The sequence below is a fragment of the Balearica regulorum genome, chromosome 1 (assembly GCF_011004875.1).
Source record: "Balearica regulorum gibbericeps isolate bBalReg1 chromosome 1, bBalReg1.pri, whole genome shotgun sequence".
Taxonomy (NCBI): Eukaryota; Metazoa; Chordata; class Aves; order Gruiformes; family Gruidae; genus Balearica; species Balearica regulorum.
This window is the reverse complement of record NC_046184.1, coordinates 154,243,815-154,261,567: the sequence shown is the minus strand read 5'-3', so window position 1 is coordinate 154,261,567 and position 17,753 is coordinate 154,243,815. Positions and strand designations below refer to the sequence as shown.

The 17,753-nt window shown below is 47.7% G+C and overlaps 1 protein-coding gene and 1 long non-coding RNA gene across 5 annotated transcripts in view; one reads left to right on the top strand and one right to left on the bottom strand.

The window, feature by feature from the left end:
* IRS2 (insulin receptor substrate 2) overlaps positions 1-16,516 on the bottom strand; it is a 32,239-nt gene extending 15,723 nt beyond the window's left edge. The window contains exons 1-3 of one of the 4 annotated variants that reach the window (XR_012833045.1): positions 12,455-16,516; positions 11,048-11,143; positions 8,393-10,355 (exon numbers count right to left, since the gene is read on the bottom strand). Coding sequence is in view for 3 of the 4 variants with exons in the window: in XM_075740298.1 (XP_075596413.1) it covers positions 11,118-11,143; positions 12,455-15,971 (3,543 nt within the window). In the remaining variant the exon portion in view is untranslated. Of the gene's footprint in view, positions 1-8,392; positions 11,144-12,454 lie in introns of those variants that run through there. The other 3 variants (XM_075740298.1, XM_075740309.1, XM_075740317.1) reach the window with 3 other exon arrangements.
* The window catches only part of LOC142599478 (uncharacterized), a 32,366-nt gene continuing 29,931 nt past the window's right edge, over positions 15,319-17,753 (top strand). Inside the window, exon 1 of the long non-coding RNA XR_012833048.1 lies at positions 15,319-15,413. This is a non-coding gene — a long non-coding RNA (uncharacterized LOC142599478). The remainder of the gene's footprint in view (positions 15,414-17,753) is intronic.

Here is a 17,753-nt window from a genome sequence, read left to right as displayed (position 1 = left end):
ATAGCTGAATTCCACAAAACCTGTTTGGAAAAACACAGATAAATGGCATCCTCTGAAATATCTTTCCTTGGCTTGCAAATAATCCCATCCCATCTGTGCTAAACAATCCTACTAAAACTTTTCTGCAGCTATCACAAGATGCCTGCGTACGAGGAGGAAAACCCAATCAACCAACGTGAGGCACTAAATAAAAGGCACAACAATTTTAACAGTGTCTTCCACTTTGATGCCTTAGCCTCTACAAATGTGATCAAAAAAGTCTCTTAAGTAAAAAAAAACCAACAAAAACCGAGATTCAACTACGTTTGAGACAAGAGACCACAGACACACTTCCCTATGCAGCAGGAATAAGACTTGGGCAAAATCACTTAACCATTTCCATAAAACACATATAAAATAAACCCAGCATGAACAGGCTGTAAATGACTGTTCCTCCACATCGCAGCTTCCCAAATTACAGTCCACGGACTACTTTATACTGTAGCAGAGGGCCTTACTTCCAGTAGCTATTTTTAATTAAAGTACACTGAAAAAATTAATTGAAGTAATTAATTATTACTATTCCAAAAAGGTATTATGTGGTCACAAATGGCCCAAAAAGGGACCTAAGACAATCCATGAGAAAAAAGAGAAATGGTTGCAAGCCTCCCCTATTAATATCTCATCACTCCTATGAAAAATCTTGGAAACCTCCATCAAATTAAAAGTTACCCCATTACAGAAGCAGAGGAGAAGTTTACGACAGGTGGCACCGTATACACCAAGACAAAGACACATACTAGGGAAAAAACCTCCAGTAGCATCTGATCCAATGAAGAAACAGAATTTCAGACTTAAGACAGATGGCAATGCTGTTCATTCCAACAGTTACACTCATAGCCCTACTATGTTGTATCCTGTACTAATATGGGTACCACTTATTTCCAATGTTTTTCCTAAATTCAGTCACGGGAATTTGGACAAGTGTGTCCTGCTCCTGGATTAACTGACAATTACCAAATATAATTCTTTTTAGCACAGTGCTTTTTTTAACTGATGAGAGATGTATTTTGTATCAAATACACTTTATTCCTTTCTTCCATGTAAGAATTTGCTTTGTTTGTATCTGATGCATATAATGAGTTAATATATTTTGAGACATGCCAAAATGTGAAATGTTTCTTTGACTACAGAAGGAAAATTAAGATCTTGCTTATGTACACACACATACGCACAAAACCACAGCTACACTTAACGAGTAAGATAAAGCCACTTCACAGTCCAATAAAACAATGGGTTTATGTGATTAAAAGATTGCAAAGAAGAAATTTAACATACAGTTTCAAAAAAAGACTTATTTGTCTACTGTTTTGCCATCTTCAGCAGCACTTTGCCTCCAGAGTGGAATGAAGAGTCAGCTGCTCAGGTAGCCCTTTGCAAAACGTACGCCTCAAAAAGACAAGTGAAAAATCAGTGCCTGATAAAGGGGCTGGGATCTAAAGCAAACTAACAGGAAATACCAAGAACATCTTCAGTGTTAAGATACCCGACTAAGGACAAGATGTATACACTTCATCCTGCTCATGGTGGAGAGTCTAAAGTTGTCTCCTACACATCAGTCCTCAAAAGAGCTCACTATTTCCCAGGTAAATGTTCTAAAGTCCCAGCACCCTTTTTTATTTTTATTTTAAAAAAAACCCCAAACTTCAGCATTCTGCTCCTCCTATGCTTAGTTAAGGAAACAGAGCAAGCTGCACTATAACAATATAGAAATTATTAGTAAAAATCAATGCAATTATATTCTTTTGCAAAGTAAAAATAAGTAGAATACAAGCCTGAATCTAGATGATCAAAAATATCATGTAAATAACTCTCATAAAATAGTATGGTTGAAACATTATCACCCTGCAAAAGTGACAACAGCCAATCTATGAGTACAAAGAAAATGGAAAACATCTACCAAGGAGTGAGAGGAATAGAAAATATTGCAGTATTTTCTCTTAATATGACAATGTAGCAGCCACACGGCCAGTATGGCAAGTTAAAGCTTGCCATGTTTGTGACCGATGAAGCAGACTCAAGACTTAGGGAATAATTTCAGACTCGCAGAAGAGTCTCTAAATGACCTCTCGCAACGACTCCATCAGCAGCAGCATGGTATCTAAACATCCTACATAGCTCTTTCACAGCACAGACCAGCTCCCTCTGCATTCAGACACACCAGTTTGACCGTGCTCACTCACGCTGCAAGATCCAAGTCTATTGTTTCCACTTCCTAGCATAGTCGAGTATACATTTATTAAAATAAAAACCAATCAATTTATTTCCTGAGGGCTGAATTCTAGTTCTACTAGAAATCAATAACAAAAAAGTCCAGCTATTTCACTACTATCAGATTCTGACTTTTTTTTTTTTTTTAAATAACAGATGGACTATCTCATGTCTGACAAAGCTTTTTGTTTACTGTCACTTGAACGTTCATACTAACAGAGAAAAATTAAGAGAGGACCTGGACTAGAAATTACTTACAATGCTGAAACACATTGGTGCATTTGTATCTGGAAATCATCCTATTGGCTAACATTCAACAAGCGAGTACTACCAATTTATTTGGAACCCACGCAATCTACCATTTATTTAAAAATACACCAGTTATGGTTAAAGTTAAAAGCTTATCTTGACAGGATTTTCATTTGACATTTAAAGATTGAAACAGAACAGTGTACTAAGTTACCCTTCTGTAGATATCCAAAAGAAAGTAGTATTATCATAGCACTCATTGGTGCATGTTAGAATCTCTCGCTGGTATTTGTGAGAGTAACTGCTACCTATTGGGATTATAAAGTCATAAGTACTAATAATTTTAAATTTATGGCCAATTCTCTCAAGTATTCTGTGCCTCAGGATCATATAAATATGGACACATATGTTTATCCCTAATAGTCCTTCACATAGTCATTTTTCTGTAACTACTGTTAAAGTCCTGAGCACTAATTCTCTAACTTCACCCTTGCATTAAGTTATAGAAGTTTGATTTCCAAATCCAAACATAAATGTTCAAAGTTTTACGCTAGATCAAAACTAATTAGTTGTAAATAATTTTATTATAAAGTGACTTTTTATAGTTCACAACTTTGATAAAGATTTTGATGCTGATTAATAGTTTCTGTACAAGATTGTTACAACAAAGGCGTAACTTTTCTTTTTGTTATGTTAAAGAGACAGTACATTATAGTTATATTTCATTAATCTTGACAGAAATAATTGTTCAGGACTGAAACCTGTTGTAAAAGATGCAAGTCCACCCTCTTATCAAGTTCTCCAAATTTTTACATTGTAAAAATGAATGATGTTACAACATGACTGAGTGCATCTGCCTTACAGAAGAATTCTACCTCCACTTTCTAGAGCCAAATCTGGTAATTCCCTTGCAAGAAGTCTTTTTTGGGGTATCAATGAAAATTTTGGTTAGACACGTCACCTGACATTTACATGCCTCTTAAAGTAAACTAAAACCTCTCACTGGAGTTTTTAAAGAAATTCAGTATAAGAGAAACTGGCAAAAAGACTACAGAAGAAATTCACACCATAACTTCTCAATAATTCAAGCACTGGAGTGACCACGATAGTTGAAGCAGTCAGTTTGGTGATGTAAAGGGGTTTTGCATGAACTAGAAAACTGAGGTTTTCATGTGTTTGTCCATCCTATTCTTATTTCTTTTACATAGTGCTAAACTGTAGCATTAGCAGTTATTATACGTAACTCTCTATAGCCTGTTATCTCCATCAGCGAAGGCAGACTAAGCCAGCATCATTATTGTTTTCTTGTTCTTGAGCAACTGTTCAACACTACTGTCTCCTACGTAAGAGTTAAGCCTAACTCTCCCCCAAAAGACTGTCAGATGTCTTGCTCAATCAATCTGGTGACTTCTGGTGAGCAAAAGCCTAGATCCAAAGGGAAAAAAAAAATTTAAAAATCTTCAGAGTTCTCATTCCATACATTAGTTGATTCAATGAGGGGTTGAACTGGACATTAGGACTGTATTAAACACTGTTTCTTAAATAACATACTGTCTGGGAGGACAGAACACAACAAGCGAATCTAAAACTGCTTAGATCTTATTTCATTGACATGATTTTCCACTGTTACTGGAATGATTTACTGGATTGTCTTTGAAGAGAAGCAAAGTCCTCTGCCTCAAGTTGCACTGAGAGTGTTGTTCTTACTCTAAAGTCTCTGTGAAACAGATTTGGAAATTGAGACCAAATGGAACAATAAGTTTCATTACCTTACACTCATCATTGCAGCACGCATCATACAAATTTTACTAAAGCATCACTTGGAAAAGCTTGGAAAATTCTCCACTGTGCTTTACTGTTTCTAAGAAACTTCTGCTGTTTCTGGTATCGGCAAGTTTGCTATTTTGGCATCACACTAAAGCCCCCGTGCCTCCATTTCTGACCCCTTCAAACAAAAACAAGCTGCTCAACAATGTCTAATCCGTGCGTCATGTAATCCTGCTTAATACTCTACAAACTCTGGGTAATATTTGGGTAGTTTTTAAATTTAGCAAAGAACATCCTGGCCTACTTCAAAGATACCCTCGCCTTGGGTAGCGTCCCCTAGAAATGTCGCCCACTCATTTCTAAGAAGAAAAGCAAACACACATAAATGCCTAAGAGAAAGGAATAAAAGATAAAATAAGAGATCCTGGCCTAATGACATAATAAAAACATATAATATTACAAACAAAATGATTGAAACAGGAATGCATTATGCAAGCACCAAACACACCACTCAAACAATTAAAGAGACCTTCTGACTTTCTTTTTTGGCCCCATTTAGCAGCACAAGACTGTGCAAGTATGTCCAACCCCCCGCTTCCAGTGAGGGCAGACTCCGCTGCAGAGGACCATGGCACAGCCAGCTAAATCACACAAGCCTTCCTCCCATCGACACAGAGCTATTAATATAAAATCAGCTATCGCTCCGCCGGAGAAACAGAAAATCCCTTCTTTGAGACATCGTTCGCTTTCTGCAGCATCATTATCTTAAAAGTGGCTTGCAATGCAAACACTACCAAAGAGGTCTAGATTAAATTCCATTGTAATTCTTCAGTATACAGTCCTGACCGTCCTTCCTAAGATCTCTCAGACCCTCGCTGAAGGACAAATATGTTCCTATTTTGTTTAGGCTGTCAGGCAGACAGTCTCCAATCATTAGCCTCTCGTCAACAGCGATGCTGGGGTAGATTACTAGTGCATAGTGCTTGTAATGGCAGGTGCATGGCCCTGGGGCTGCCATCTGCCAGGAAGGAAGTGTTCTCCTCTAGGATGCTGAAGAGATTGACAAATAATGTAAACAAAACACTGAATCATTCCTAATCTATGGAATCAAGCCATTGCATCACTCTTCTGCAATGTAGATGTTACCATCAGAGATGGGGGCTTAGGTCTAGGGCATGGGTTGTTTTGTTGGTTTTTTGGTTTTGTTTTTCTCTCTTAACTATTTCTGTGATTGATTTACTGAGATAAAAAACACACTCTAAAAATAACTTTTATTTAACTGAGACAGGCAAATCTGTATTTGAAAATAAACAAACAAACAAAAAACCCCAAACCCTACTATCAGAGAGGTTTATTTTGGAAAGTATTTCCCCACTGTTAACTTGTAATGTTCCTCTTCCCAGAGTGTATTGCCCTTCAGTGTGTGCAAGGACTAGATTGTTTTAATTACTTTTTTTGATACACCTATACACAATGTTGGGCCATAATCACTGATAAAAAAAATTGAGACCATTTGTTTTGAAAAAAAATTTTGAAAGTAAAAAACCTGGACAGTAACAGAGCGTTGAGTACTGTCTTTGGTCTTTTAAATCAACTTCCAAAGGGAATTCTCCCGACCAGACTGAACGTCTTTCCTAAACGGTGCTAGTTTAACGCCCGTTTTTCACCTCAGCTACCAAGCAATAGCACAACTCCACGCAAATGTGCACGCACTTCCCAGACCAGTCGCTGTGATCATTTCTATTCCTCAGGAAAGTTATTCACTACTAACTGGCAACACAGCGGAGATTGCATACTACTGCTGTCTTTGAGCCAGCCTCAGATGTTACTTACAAATGAAGTGTATTTTGTTAGGTAAGCCTCCGTAAAGATGTAAGCAATCTTTACATTGATTCCTCTGTGTTTTGGATCAGGCTTGTAACGCCTAAGTCTTAAAAGCTTGCTTTAAATACAAACCCTTACAACCCTACAACTAAAGGATTCATCCTACCTAAATTAATGTGGAAACTGCAAATACAATCTAGACCAGCAATCCTGGCTTCCTCTGTAACTGACAGAGATGCAGGGGAAAAATTTATGGTACTTTACAGCTTGCATTTAAAAGATGTGGGAGCCGTCACCCTTGCTGGCTCTTTACTGCTGCTGGCTCTTGAGAGCGCCTGGAGGACCGACTAACCTGAGATGCTCATGTGCTGGATACACTCATATTTGTCTCAGCTGCCTTTAGGTAAAACCCCCTTCTCCCCTGCCCCAAAAAAAAAAAAACCCAAACAAAAAAGCCTCCCCACCACCCAAAAACAACCAACCCAAAAACCCAAGGAAAGTTTTCCTTTGGAAAGGTTGATGGAGGAAAACCAGCCTTTTCAACAACCGGCAGCAAGGGGACTGCTCAGCTGAACTTGGCTTTTCAAGGCTGCCACTCTTGACCCCCTACATCCACACGCACAAAAACTTTAAAAATAGCTACACGCCAGATAACAGACACACAAAACAAACATATCTGAACTTCAGGGTCACTACACTGGCTTCTAAAAACTTCAAGGGATGCTACTGATTACCATCCATACAGATAGCTTCTAAGCAAACATTGTAAGAAACAACAACAAAAAACAGAGAGTTGTCAAACCCTCCTAATTACGTGTCCGAATTTATCAAATCGGTCACTATACTCGCTTTAAATTGATATTATGCATGTAACATTTAAACTTCCACAAACCCTGCTGAACTATATTTTGACTAAAACACAATACACCTACACACCAAGAGAAAACATATGGATGACCAGTACAAAAGCATGCTATACCTCAACAAATTGGAGAAGAAAAAAAAAAAAAAAGAGACCCCAGATAGAGCTACTTCTTTATGTGTTTATTACTTTTTTAAAAGAAACGTATTAATGATGCTTTAGAGAAAATCTGATATATAAACAGAAAATACGTGGATGTACCTACGTTGTCATTTAACTGCTGAATAGAAAGAGAAGTTAGATTGCATCCACTAAATCTAGCTGAATTTTTCTGTGGATGCTTGGTGTGTTTCAACTTTTATACCACTTCAGCATTCCAGTGTAATTAATCCTATTTAAAAATAATAGTAAAGCAAGTGTAAAGAAACCCATGTTATTCCCTCCTTATTAAAAAAAAAATCACCACCATGTAAAACACATCCTAATCTCTTTGTGTTCAAACATTCCTTTACCCATTTTACTTACAAGCGAACATTAGTCTCTGTAGCTATCTTGAAAGAAATCAAGTAATCAGAAGCAATCATCAACCTAAGCATTTCCTCTGCCTTGAGCAATGACTGTACTGGTTCATTTTAGAACAAACCCACCATTCACTTGGCCTATAACAATTTATCTTAAATGACTCAAAGTAACCATGACATTCTTTCTATGAGCTGTATAGTTAAACATAATTTAAAGTATAAAGGAAAATAAAAGTCTAATACATGTTACACATTTTAATATTCTGTCTGCTTGTAAAAAGCTGACATCCATATAATCAACATAATTAAAAATATCAAAGGCATTATTTAATCTTAGATAACTTCAGTTTACATTTCCTGTTTCACATATGGCACTGCTAGGTTCAGACTTAGCCATCTTGGTTTGGTCACCTCTGAAATATAATCTGAGCTACAACAAATGCATTTCTAGAAGTAGTAAAAGAAAACATATTTTTTTTAATTCTAAGTGTAAGAGGTAAAAAAACCCAACAAACCATGTAAGGTATTATAAGTAGTTCAGTTCTTTCTGCTTTAATTTTGATGTTCTCACAGAACTTATCAATAAGAGAAGCTACTACACTTACAACTAATTTATTCAAAAAAGACTGAAAGTTGTATAGATTTCTAACACAGCATATAGGGTTTTTTTAATACTTTTAAGAAACCATTTTAAAATGAATACAAGTTTTATAAAAAAGACAATGAAACATTCTCATGCTCCCCTGAGAACCAAAACTTTATGACAGTTGGCATATTAGAGGGGGGGGGAAACCCTAATAATATAATTCATTGTTCCAAGTAATCCCAAAGCAAAAAAAAAAAAGAAAAAAAAAGAAAAAAAAAGGAAACAAGGGTTATGTCTTCAAGAATCTAAAATGCCATTAGAAAGACACAGGAAGAGATTTCTTAAGATAGGCTTTTTATTGTTTAGGTGCAATCATAAAACTCTCACAAAAGTAAGAGCTAATTGACAAGGCGAGGGGGTCATTATTATCGAAAATCACCTTATTACGATCTTAAATAGATGCATTACAGATGACGACTTCTTTAAATAAATCAAGACAAAAGAAACTAACACAGGAGGAAAACAACCCTCAGGGTTTTGGAGGGGTTTTTTGCACCATTACACATAGTATCTGTTCAATTTTAGAAAACTAGACCAACTACTAGAAACATTTACAAGTTACAGAGCATTTTGTTAATGGAAAAGAAAACAAAATTAAAGATAACCCACCCAAGTCTGGTGTTTTCAATTAAGCAAAATTCCCTATTACACACCCAGTAAATTTAATGGGAATTTTACTTAAGAATTTCAGTATTACACACCAAGGGTATAATCTTAACCCCACCGAAACAGAGACAAAACTCCCATTTGATTTCAATAGAACTAAGATCCACCATAAAACGTCACATCATTATTGGGTGTAAACTGTCATAAATATACTGGAATAAATAATTTACACTATATGAGAAAAATGAGTGTAAACGTCTCCATAAATAATGAAAACCATACACAGTTCATATGTTTTTAAGCAAAGAAGCAGTCATAATTTAAGAACAAAGGCTAATTATCAGCAAGTAACAAGTTTTAACCAATCAGCAACAGTATTATTTTATTTATACATCAGGTGAAGGCAAGTGTTTCTCCAATTCTTAAGTAGTTGCACACTTTCAGAACACAGTAAAACTAAACGAACCAGTAATTTCAAGCAACCTTTTAATTCTTCTGTTTTGACAGCAGTTGTGGATGCACTTGCTTGCTCTTGCCACGACAGGGTAACATGGACACAGATTTCCAAAAGCACAGCACTCCCTACAGCAGAGGCAAGTTACTGATAGAGGGACAAGCTACGCGTGAAAACCAGCCACCTTTAAATGATACAAATAATTTCCCTTTATCCCCACGAAAACACATCTACTGCTACAGGCCTTCAGGAAGAATTCAAACTGGGTTTATACATGTATTTTACACAAATAGAAATAATTAATTTACTGAGAAGGTAATTACGAGGAGCTTCTTTGTATACCCTGTATCTCTGAGACTCTTCTGTTCTAACTATTAAATAAATGTGAATTCTCCATTGTTTGAAAATTGCTAGAAACCTCTCTTGGTTTGTGAAGAAGTTCTGAAGAAGTAAAGCTTCTCACTTTGCTAATATAGTCAAAAAACAAAATTTGAAAAAAGTGCAAACAACTAAGTAAACAATGCTGATTATATATAAGCTATCTCTTGTGCGAACCATTAATTTTTATGTATTAGATTCTCTCAAATCTACCTGAATTACTACTGTGTTAAAATAATCTTGCTTATGCTCAAAATACAATTTTCTTTCAACTGCATACGTGTTTCTCTGTAAAACAAGAAATTCTTAGTAGTCTCCCAAATCACCACGTTTGAAATTTAAATACACTGCCACAATACTTGGTGATCTTTTTCAACAGTGGCAGAAGTCTTTCCGTAAACAAACTTCAGTGTGAAATCCCAATGAAAACCAGAAGAGAAACTAGGAAATTTGCAGAAGTTAACGACTTGCTTGGACTCACACCGATAGTCCTTTGTGATGTACTTCTCCTTCCCCGTGCTGTGACTGTTCCAGTTCGCCTGCCATATGCGCAATTAACCCGAAAACCTTGGGTTTGGTACCTAACCCTGCACGCTCCTGACTGATGATGCTCGTGTGGGTTTTTTTCCTTACCGCCATGGCCCGATACCGGCCACGGTCATCCCCGAGCCCCCCGACCCTGGGTGCGCCCAGCAGGCACGCGCGCTTCTCAGGGAAGCGGGGTGATGGAGAAGTCGGCCAGTAAATCTCAACGAGCTTCCCCAGAACGCTTTTCCGATGTGGTCTGCGTTTAAAAAGCTTACGGGAAAAGAGGAAAAATAAATACGCATGCTGATTAAATATTAAAATAAGGCAAGCTTATAACCACCCTTTGGCAAATACAGAGCCAGAACTGAACCCTCTCCTCAGTACGCCGCGTACCAAATTAACACGGCTATGTTTATTGCATTATCCTTTTGTTTACTAGATGGGAAGGACAGCAGCCGGTTCCCCCTGCTTATCTGCTCTTATCAGCTCTTTCATTCCGGCTCTGCTGACCGCGCTCCCATCCACTCCAGGTTTTCTCGGTAACTGGTGCCCGCTCCCCTCCCCCTGTTCCCCCCCCCCCCCCCCCCCCCCCTTTCCCGCCTTAGGGTCAGCAGTTTGGGGAATGTTGTGGAAATAGCTCTTTCCCAACATGGGGCTTGGTTTGCAGTTGGGGCCGTAGGTGGCTCAAGAAAAACTCCTCGGTTTTGGCGGGAAAAAAAAAAATAAAAAATAAAAAAAATAAAAATACGAGTTTGCAGAGCAAGGGGCGCGATAGCTCGTTGGCGCCCGGGACCGCAACGCCAAGGCCGGCGGGGGAGCGCGGTAACGGCAGCATCCGCACCGGTCCGGGGCAAGCCACGGGGATCCTGCAGACGAGCCCAGCAAAACTAACAGCAACGGACAAATAACGCTCTGCCCTCAGCCCTTCCGGCCATTCAGAATAAGCCTTCATCCTTTCAAACTTTGCCATTTCATTCAACAATCCTCTCGTCTTAATTAGGCTCAAAGCTTGCTCTGCAAACGGTGGATCTTTCATCTTTTCCATCTTCCTGTACCTCCTATCAAAAGAGAAAATATTTTCTTCTTCAAAATCAACTAGCTACTAAGAAAACCGAAGAAAAAAAAACCTGCAAGTGCCTCTTACAAACTGTTGCTCTTTGCTTATTCCTGATGACCTCTATCAGCACTGTGAATACAGAAGCAATGTGTAACTCACCTCCAAGCAACTACTTTTACGTGGTATGTCATTTCACCTCGCTAGACCCATAAACATCTATTACAGCTATATATGCATACGGCTTTAAAGTACCATGTCTTGCATAAATTCAAAAGCAAAGAGAATCCCTCCGGTGTTTCATCATTAACTTTTAATCCTTGACGGACTGGCTGTTCTGTGCCCTCCTCACACAGTTGGTTGTGTACAAACTCTCACTTGCTAAGAGGTGGGTTACTATATGGGGGAGGTGGGGGGTGTATTTCTTTGTTTCCGTCTTTTTTTTTTTTTTTTTGACAGCATAACTAGCACCTCGACAAAGGAACAGCTACATAATTAAAACCTAAATTCTCTCTCACCCTAAGTTTCAGATTTCTTCTGTTTGCTTTTGTCTTTGAACACCCAGTATTTGCAATCCAACCAACTGGTCATTCACGCTGGGACGGAGCTGCCAGCTGGAACGTACTTACAGACCACCGTAGGGTGGGCCTTTAAGGGAAATGTGCAATGCAACATGCAACAGCTCATGCATATAGTGAGCTCTGGAAAGATTTTATTATTTTAAACTCACATTCCATGCTCACCATGATTTACTGTTAAACTTTTGCAAGAGATAAGATATTTCAAAATCAAGATATTAAATTTATCCTTCTCATTTTGGTATGACTGACCTTCCCAACTAAAGAGCCAAGGATTTTTTTGTAATTTGATGTCCTCGGTCCAACAATCCTGTTTTTTTAACTCAATCACTTTACATTTTTAAATAGTATTTAGAAGCTGCATTAACATAAACTATTTTGGTCACATTTTTCCAAACACTTTCCAAAATCTTACATAAGAAAACTCTGAAGTACAGCCCAAACATAGTAACTGTGTAAACATTAGCTTCTATTGGGGTACCCAGAAGTATACACTCGTAATAATAGCACAGTAGAATTCAAACGCGAACAAATATCCCAAAATTCAACTTTTTCTCATACAACGATCCTCTTGGAGTTCCTCCAAGACTGTTTATTACAGGACATGTTGGGGGGAAAGAGATTTTTAAGAAAGCGAGGAGGGAGAGCCCTCTACCCAGCAAAACACAACCCCGCGGTGAGAAGCAAACACCAAGCACAAACACGCGTGGCAGGCACTGGCAGACGTAGCTACTCACCTTTCACAGCACTCGCTTCTTTCAGGTTGTGAGACAGAAAGTCTATGCTGGCATAGGCGCTCATCTCCACTCCGTTGATGCCCCCGTTCAGGACATGCCTGGCTTTCGACCTGGCTTTGTCACAGTTTGCCAGGGTCCCGTCCACCACGTCGATGGCAATGTAGTTGAGGCCATTCTGGAAGCCAGCCGAGGTCTCCCGGCACATGGGGCTGCTACCCTGCTCCTCCTCCAGGCCTTCGCTTTTCCTGAGGGACACGTTCTCCACCGAGGCCGAGTTGTGCCGTTTGGAGTTATGCGCGAAGGAGGGGGACACAGGGGTCACAGTGGTGGTGGAGGAGAAAGTTTCCGAGCTGTGCCTCCTGCGCCCCTGGGGATCTGCCCGGATGACCTTGGCCCCCCGGTTCGGGTCCGGGGGAGGGCTGGAGAGAATGAAAGCCTCCACCCCAGAAAGGGTGAGCCTCTTCACCCCAGCCGTGGGGCTGGTGACCCGGGCACTTTCTGGCTTCTGAACGATGGGTTGAGGTGGGGTGGTGGCCATCCCAAAGGTCATCTCAGTGTAATCCCCACCATCGGATGGGCTGGACAAACAAGCCACCCCCACAGCCGCCTTCAGGTAGCGCCCATCGGGCTGGCTGGTGCTGGACGAAGAGCCTGGCGAGAGCGCTTCCAGGGAGCCCACCGAGACCGTGCCTGACTGGGAGGGCGACTGCGACCCAAAGTCAATGTTCATATAGTCAGAGAGAGGGGAGCGCCTCTGCCCTGTGCCCGAGCCCAGGGAGGAGGCTGGGCTGTCAGCGGGCAGCGAGGGGGGCGAATAGACGGCAGCATCCCCGAAGTCAATGTTGATGTATTCGCCAGGGCTCTTGGGCTCGGGCGGCAGAGGGTGCTCGTTCATGCTGGGCAGCATCGTCCGCAAGGTCTCCAAAGAGAGGCGGCTGGGCCGGGGCACCCGCTGGCACCGCTGGCTCAGGAAGCTCTCCGTCCGGCTGTGCCGCAGGGGCGAAGGCACCGTGTGGCTGGAGGGGGTGAAGGGGCCAGCGGGTGACTGGCCCGCTCCGCACACCGCCTCCTCTGGGATCATCCTCCCCGGGGAGTTCATGAAGACATACTGGTCGCTGTCTTTCACCAGGCCCTGGCTCTTGTAAGAACGGGGCAAGGAGCTGTACGAATAGCAGCTGGGCTTGGGGGGCTCGCTGGACCCATGCCCCGAAGGGCTGAAAAAGAAGTCTGGGGGGGTAAGGGAGGGAGCCTGGGGCACATGCTGGGGGTCCCGAGGGGACATATTGATATAGTCGCCGTTGCTTAGCCTCCCGTCCGAGCTCTCCACAGACAGCTTGGAGCCGCACCACATCCGCATGTACCCGCTATCGTCAGGGGAGCTCTCACCGGGTGAGCTGGTCTTGTAGCTGCTCCCGTTCCCGGGGGACCCGCCACCCACCCCCGCCCGAGGCTGCAGGATCTGCTTGGGGGCGGACACGCTGGTGGGGCTCATGGGCATGTAGTCTTCGCTGCCCCGGCTTCCCTGCCCTAAGGCTGTGGCCACGCCGGGGGTCATGGGCATGTAGCCGTCATCATCTCCCCCTCCTCCTCGTCCTCCCCCCCCTGCCGGTGGCCCCAGGTTGGTGCTACTGCTGCCGGAGCTGCGGTGGGAGCCGATCTCGATGTCCCCGTAGTCCTCGGGGTAGGGGGTGTAGGTCACTTTGGGGGAAGCCCCGGCTTGGCAGGAGGGGAAGAGGCGGCCGGCGCTGCCGGCGAAGGTGGCGCGCATCAGCGTGTACTCGTCGAGGGAGGCGGAGGAGACCTGCGGCGGGGCGGGCCGCTGCCGGCACGGGGTGGTCAGGGAGTAGGTCCGCTTCCGATGGCCCCTGTCGGCCGCGGCGTCGGGGCAGGGCCGGTAGCAGAAGCGGCCGCTCGGGGGCCGCTCCATCGCCATGTAGCCGTAGAGGTCGGTGCCGCCCCCGGGGTCCCGCACCGGAGGGGTCTCGGCCACCGACTCGGGGGTGTTGCTGCGGTTGCTGGCGGTGGAGGAGGAGGAGAAGGGCCTCATGTCGCCGCCCGGGCTGGAGCCGTACTCGTCGAAGGACATGAAGCCGGCGTCGCTGGGGGAGCCGGAGACAGAGGCGCTGCCGCTGGACGGGCGCTGCGGGTGATGCGGGTGGGCAGGCTCGGAGCCGAGGCCGCTGCTGGAGGAGAGGCTGATGGGGCTGGTGGCGGAGGGGGGGGAGTGGGAGGCGGGCATGGACATGGAGCGGCTGCTTTGGAGACCGCCGCCGGCCAGCACCGGCAGCAGCTTCCCCGCCTGCCGGCCCCCGCCGCTGCTGAGCGTGTGCGAGCGGCTGAGGGGGGTCCGCACGGGGCCCGGGCTCATGGGGCTGCCGGCCACCGAGCCCACCCGGCAGCCGTCGCCCTCGCTGGCCGTCCGCACCCGGCACGGCGTGCACTTGGTACCGGCGCCGGCGGCGAGGCTGTCGGTGCGGGAGCGGCGGAGGAGCCCGGTCTGGCTGGGAGGCAGGTTGACCAGGTGGTGGTGCCGGCGGCCGGGCACGGTGATGGGGTGGGTGGCGGAGGTGCCGCTGCCGCCGGGCCCGGCGGCCCCCCCGGAGGAGGAGGAGGACGACGACTGGCTCTTGCTGCGCGGCCGGAACTCGGACAGCTCCTTCAGCGCCTTCATGGCCTCCAGGATGGTCTCGTGGATGTTCTGGGCCACCACCGAGTCGTCCGCCTGCATCCAGAGCTCGCCGGGGCCGGTGGCCGCCGAGCGCCCCACCTCGATGAAGAAGAAGCTGTCGGAGTGGCCGCAGCGGCGGATGTTCATCAGCTGCAGCGTGACAGAGGGCAGCTCGCAGTTGAGGCGTACGAACCCGATGGTGCGGGCCGAGAGGCAGAGCCGGTGGACGCCGGTGAGGTTTTTGCTCTGCCCCAAGCCCTTGGGCTTCAGCGTCACCTGCCAGACCTCCCGGTAGGCAGCGGTGGCCGGGGTGATCAGCCCGTAGTTGAGGTCCTCGCCGGCGGCGGCCAGGGAGGCGGCGGCCGCGCTGCAGGAGGCGGAAAAGGGGGAGGCGAGGTGACGGTGGGGGGACCCCTGGCAAGCCGCCTTGCCCTCGTTGAGCAGGTCGGTGAGAGCCCGGTACCAGCCCTCCTGCTCCTGCTCGTTCTCAGCCGCCACGGCGAAGTACTCGTCCTTGGTGTAGAGGGCGATGAGGTACTTGTGCTTGGCGTCCGCCCGCTTGTTGATGTTGAGGCAGGAGTCCAGGGCGATCACCCGCTTGGGCGCCCCGGACTTGTTCCTCCATTTCTTCTCGCTCTCGTAGTACTCCAGCCGGGCGCCCCCTGCGCCCGACGCCTCCTCCCCTCCGCCCGGGCCCCGCAGCACGAAGAAGCGCTTGTGGCCGTGCTTCTGCTTGCGCAGGTACCCGCACTTCCTCACGCCCTGGTTGTTGTTGTTGTTGTTGTTCAGGTTGGGGCCGGGCGGGGAGCTCAGGGGGGGCAACAGCCCCATCACAGCGGGGCTCGCCATTCCCGACCCCGCGGCGGGAACGCCGCCCGGCTCCTCTCGCTGCTGCCGCTGAGCTGGGCTGGGGGCCGAGCGCCGCGGGAAAAGGACGGAGGGTGAAGCGGGTAAAATGAAGTTATTCCTTCGCAGGAAGAGCGCGGCTGCCCGGAGCCGCAGCGGGGTCCTCCGCCGTCGCCTCTAGGCAGCGAGTGCTGCCGGCGGTGGCCCGGCGTCCTCCCCGGCTCGGGTACCGGCGGCGCCGCTGCCGCTCACCGGCCGCTGCTGCTGGTGCCGCTGCGGCTGCTGCCGGCGGGAGTTTCGCCGTAAGTAACACATCGCGCACCGAGTGCCCCAACTAAAGAGCAAAACAACACGTGACCGCCGCCTTACCGAGACGCTCACACACCGAGCCGGGGCGGGGCGCGGACACCGCCGGCACCGCCCCGCATTGGCCGCCGCGCCGCACGAAGGACGGCTCCGCCCGCCAATGGGACGGCGAGGCGGGCCCTCGGGTGCGAGACGGCGCCACACCGTTGGACGGCGGGAGCCTCGCCCCCCCCACCCCCCTCCCGCCCCTCCGCGGCGGGCGCGTTCCCGCCCACAGCCTCCGGCCCCCCTCAGGAGCAGCGGGACCCGCCTCCGCCCGCCGCTGCTCTCTGCGCAGGGAGCCGGGAGCGTGCCGGGGGGCGCGGGCACGGCGCCGAGAGCCAGCGCACCGGGCGAGCCCCGGTGCTGTCCCTCGCCATCCATCGTAGCCTCGGCGGGCGGGACGCGCCGGGGGGGGGGGGGCACCGGCGTAGCTCGCCGCAGCCACCAGGTGCTGCCGACCCGCCTGCTGCGGGCCCCCACCCCCGGAGCGGAGCTTCCGGGCGTGCGTGTGCGCCCGCCCCCCCCCCCCCCCCCCCGCCCAGCACACCCACACACACGCGTGTGTGCGTCAGCTCTCCTCGCACACGCACGCACGGCGGCTCCCCCCGCCGCCGTACGCGCACTCCTCCACCTGGTGTGTCAGCCCGCGCCCACGCGGCACGGCGTGCGTGGCCGCCCCCACGCTCCCCCCACCTCACGAGGCACCATTTCCCTCGCTCGCCCCGAAACGCTCGGGGAGTCGCCGTCCCCCACTCCGGGCCCGGCTGCTCCCGCCCCCCGCAGCGGCTATTTACGTGCGGCGAGGAAATGCCACCTAGGGGAGGGAGGGAGGTTGGGGGGGGGTACTGTTACTCGGTTTTAATTACATAAAATTAATTTATCCGGGCGTTTCGCGTTAGCGGTGAATAAGGGCAGCGTCCGCGTTTCCTCTGGAAACGAACCCGCTCCCCCCGGGGATCACAGCACGGCGAGGCAAATGGGGGGGGGGGGGGGGCGCGCGCCCCCCGCCTCCCCCCGCCGGGCTGCCCGCTTCCCCCGCCGCCACCCACCCGCGCTCCTTTACGCGGCGTGCGGGGTCTGCGCGGCTCCCTCCCGCGGAGCGGGGGCTCGCCGTGGGGAGCGCGAGATGTCTCGCTTGTTTACCGGGGACCCGCGCGTTAGTCACCGGGCCGGCCGCGCCCGCCGCGCCCGGGGAATCAACGGGCGCCTTTCTCCCCCTGCCGCCGGAGGGAGGTGAATGGCGGAGGGGAGGGGGGCGGCGGCGGGCGGGGATGGGGCCCCGGCCCGGGGTGGGCGGTGGGAGGGGCGGGGGGCTCGTCAGTCCTTTTCCCGTGTGCGGCGGGAGCGCGGGAAGGCAGGGGGGAGCGCAGGGGGCCCGGGATGGGGCTGCGGGGCGGGGATGCGTGGCTGTCGCCCCTCCGGAGAGGGTAGTGGCGG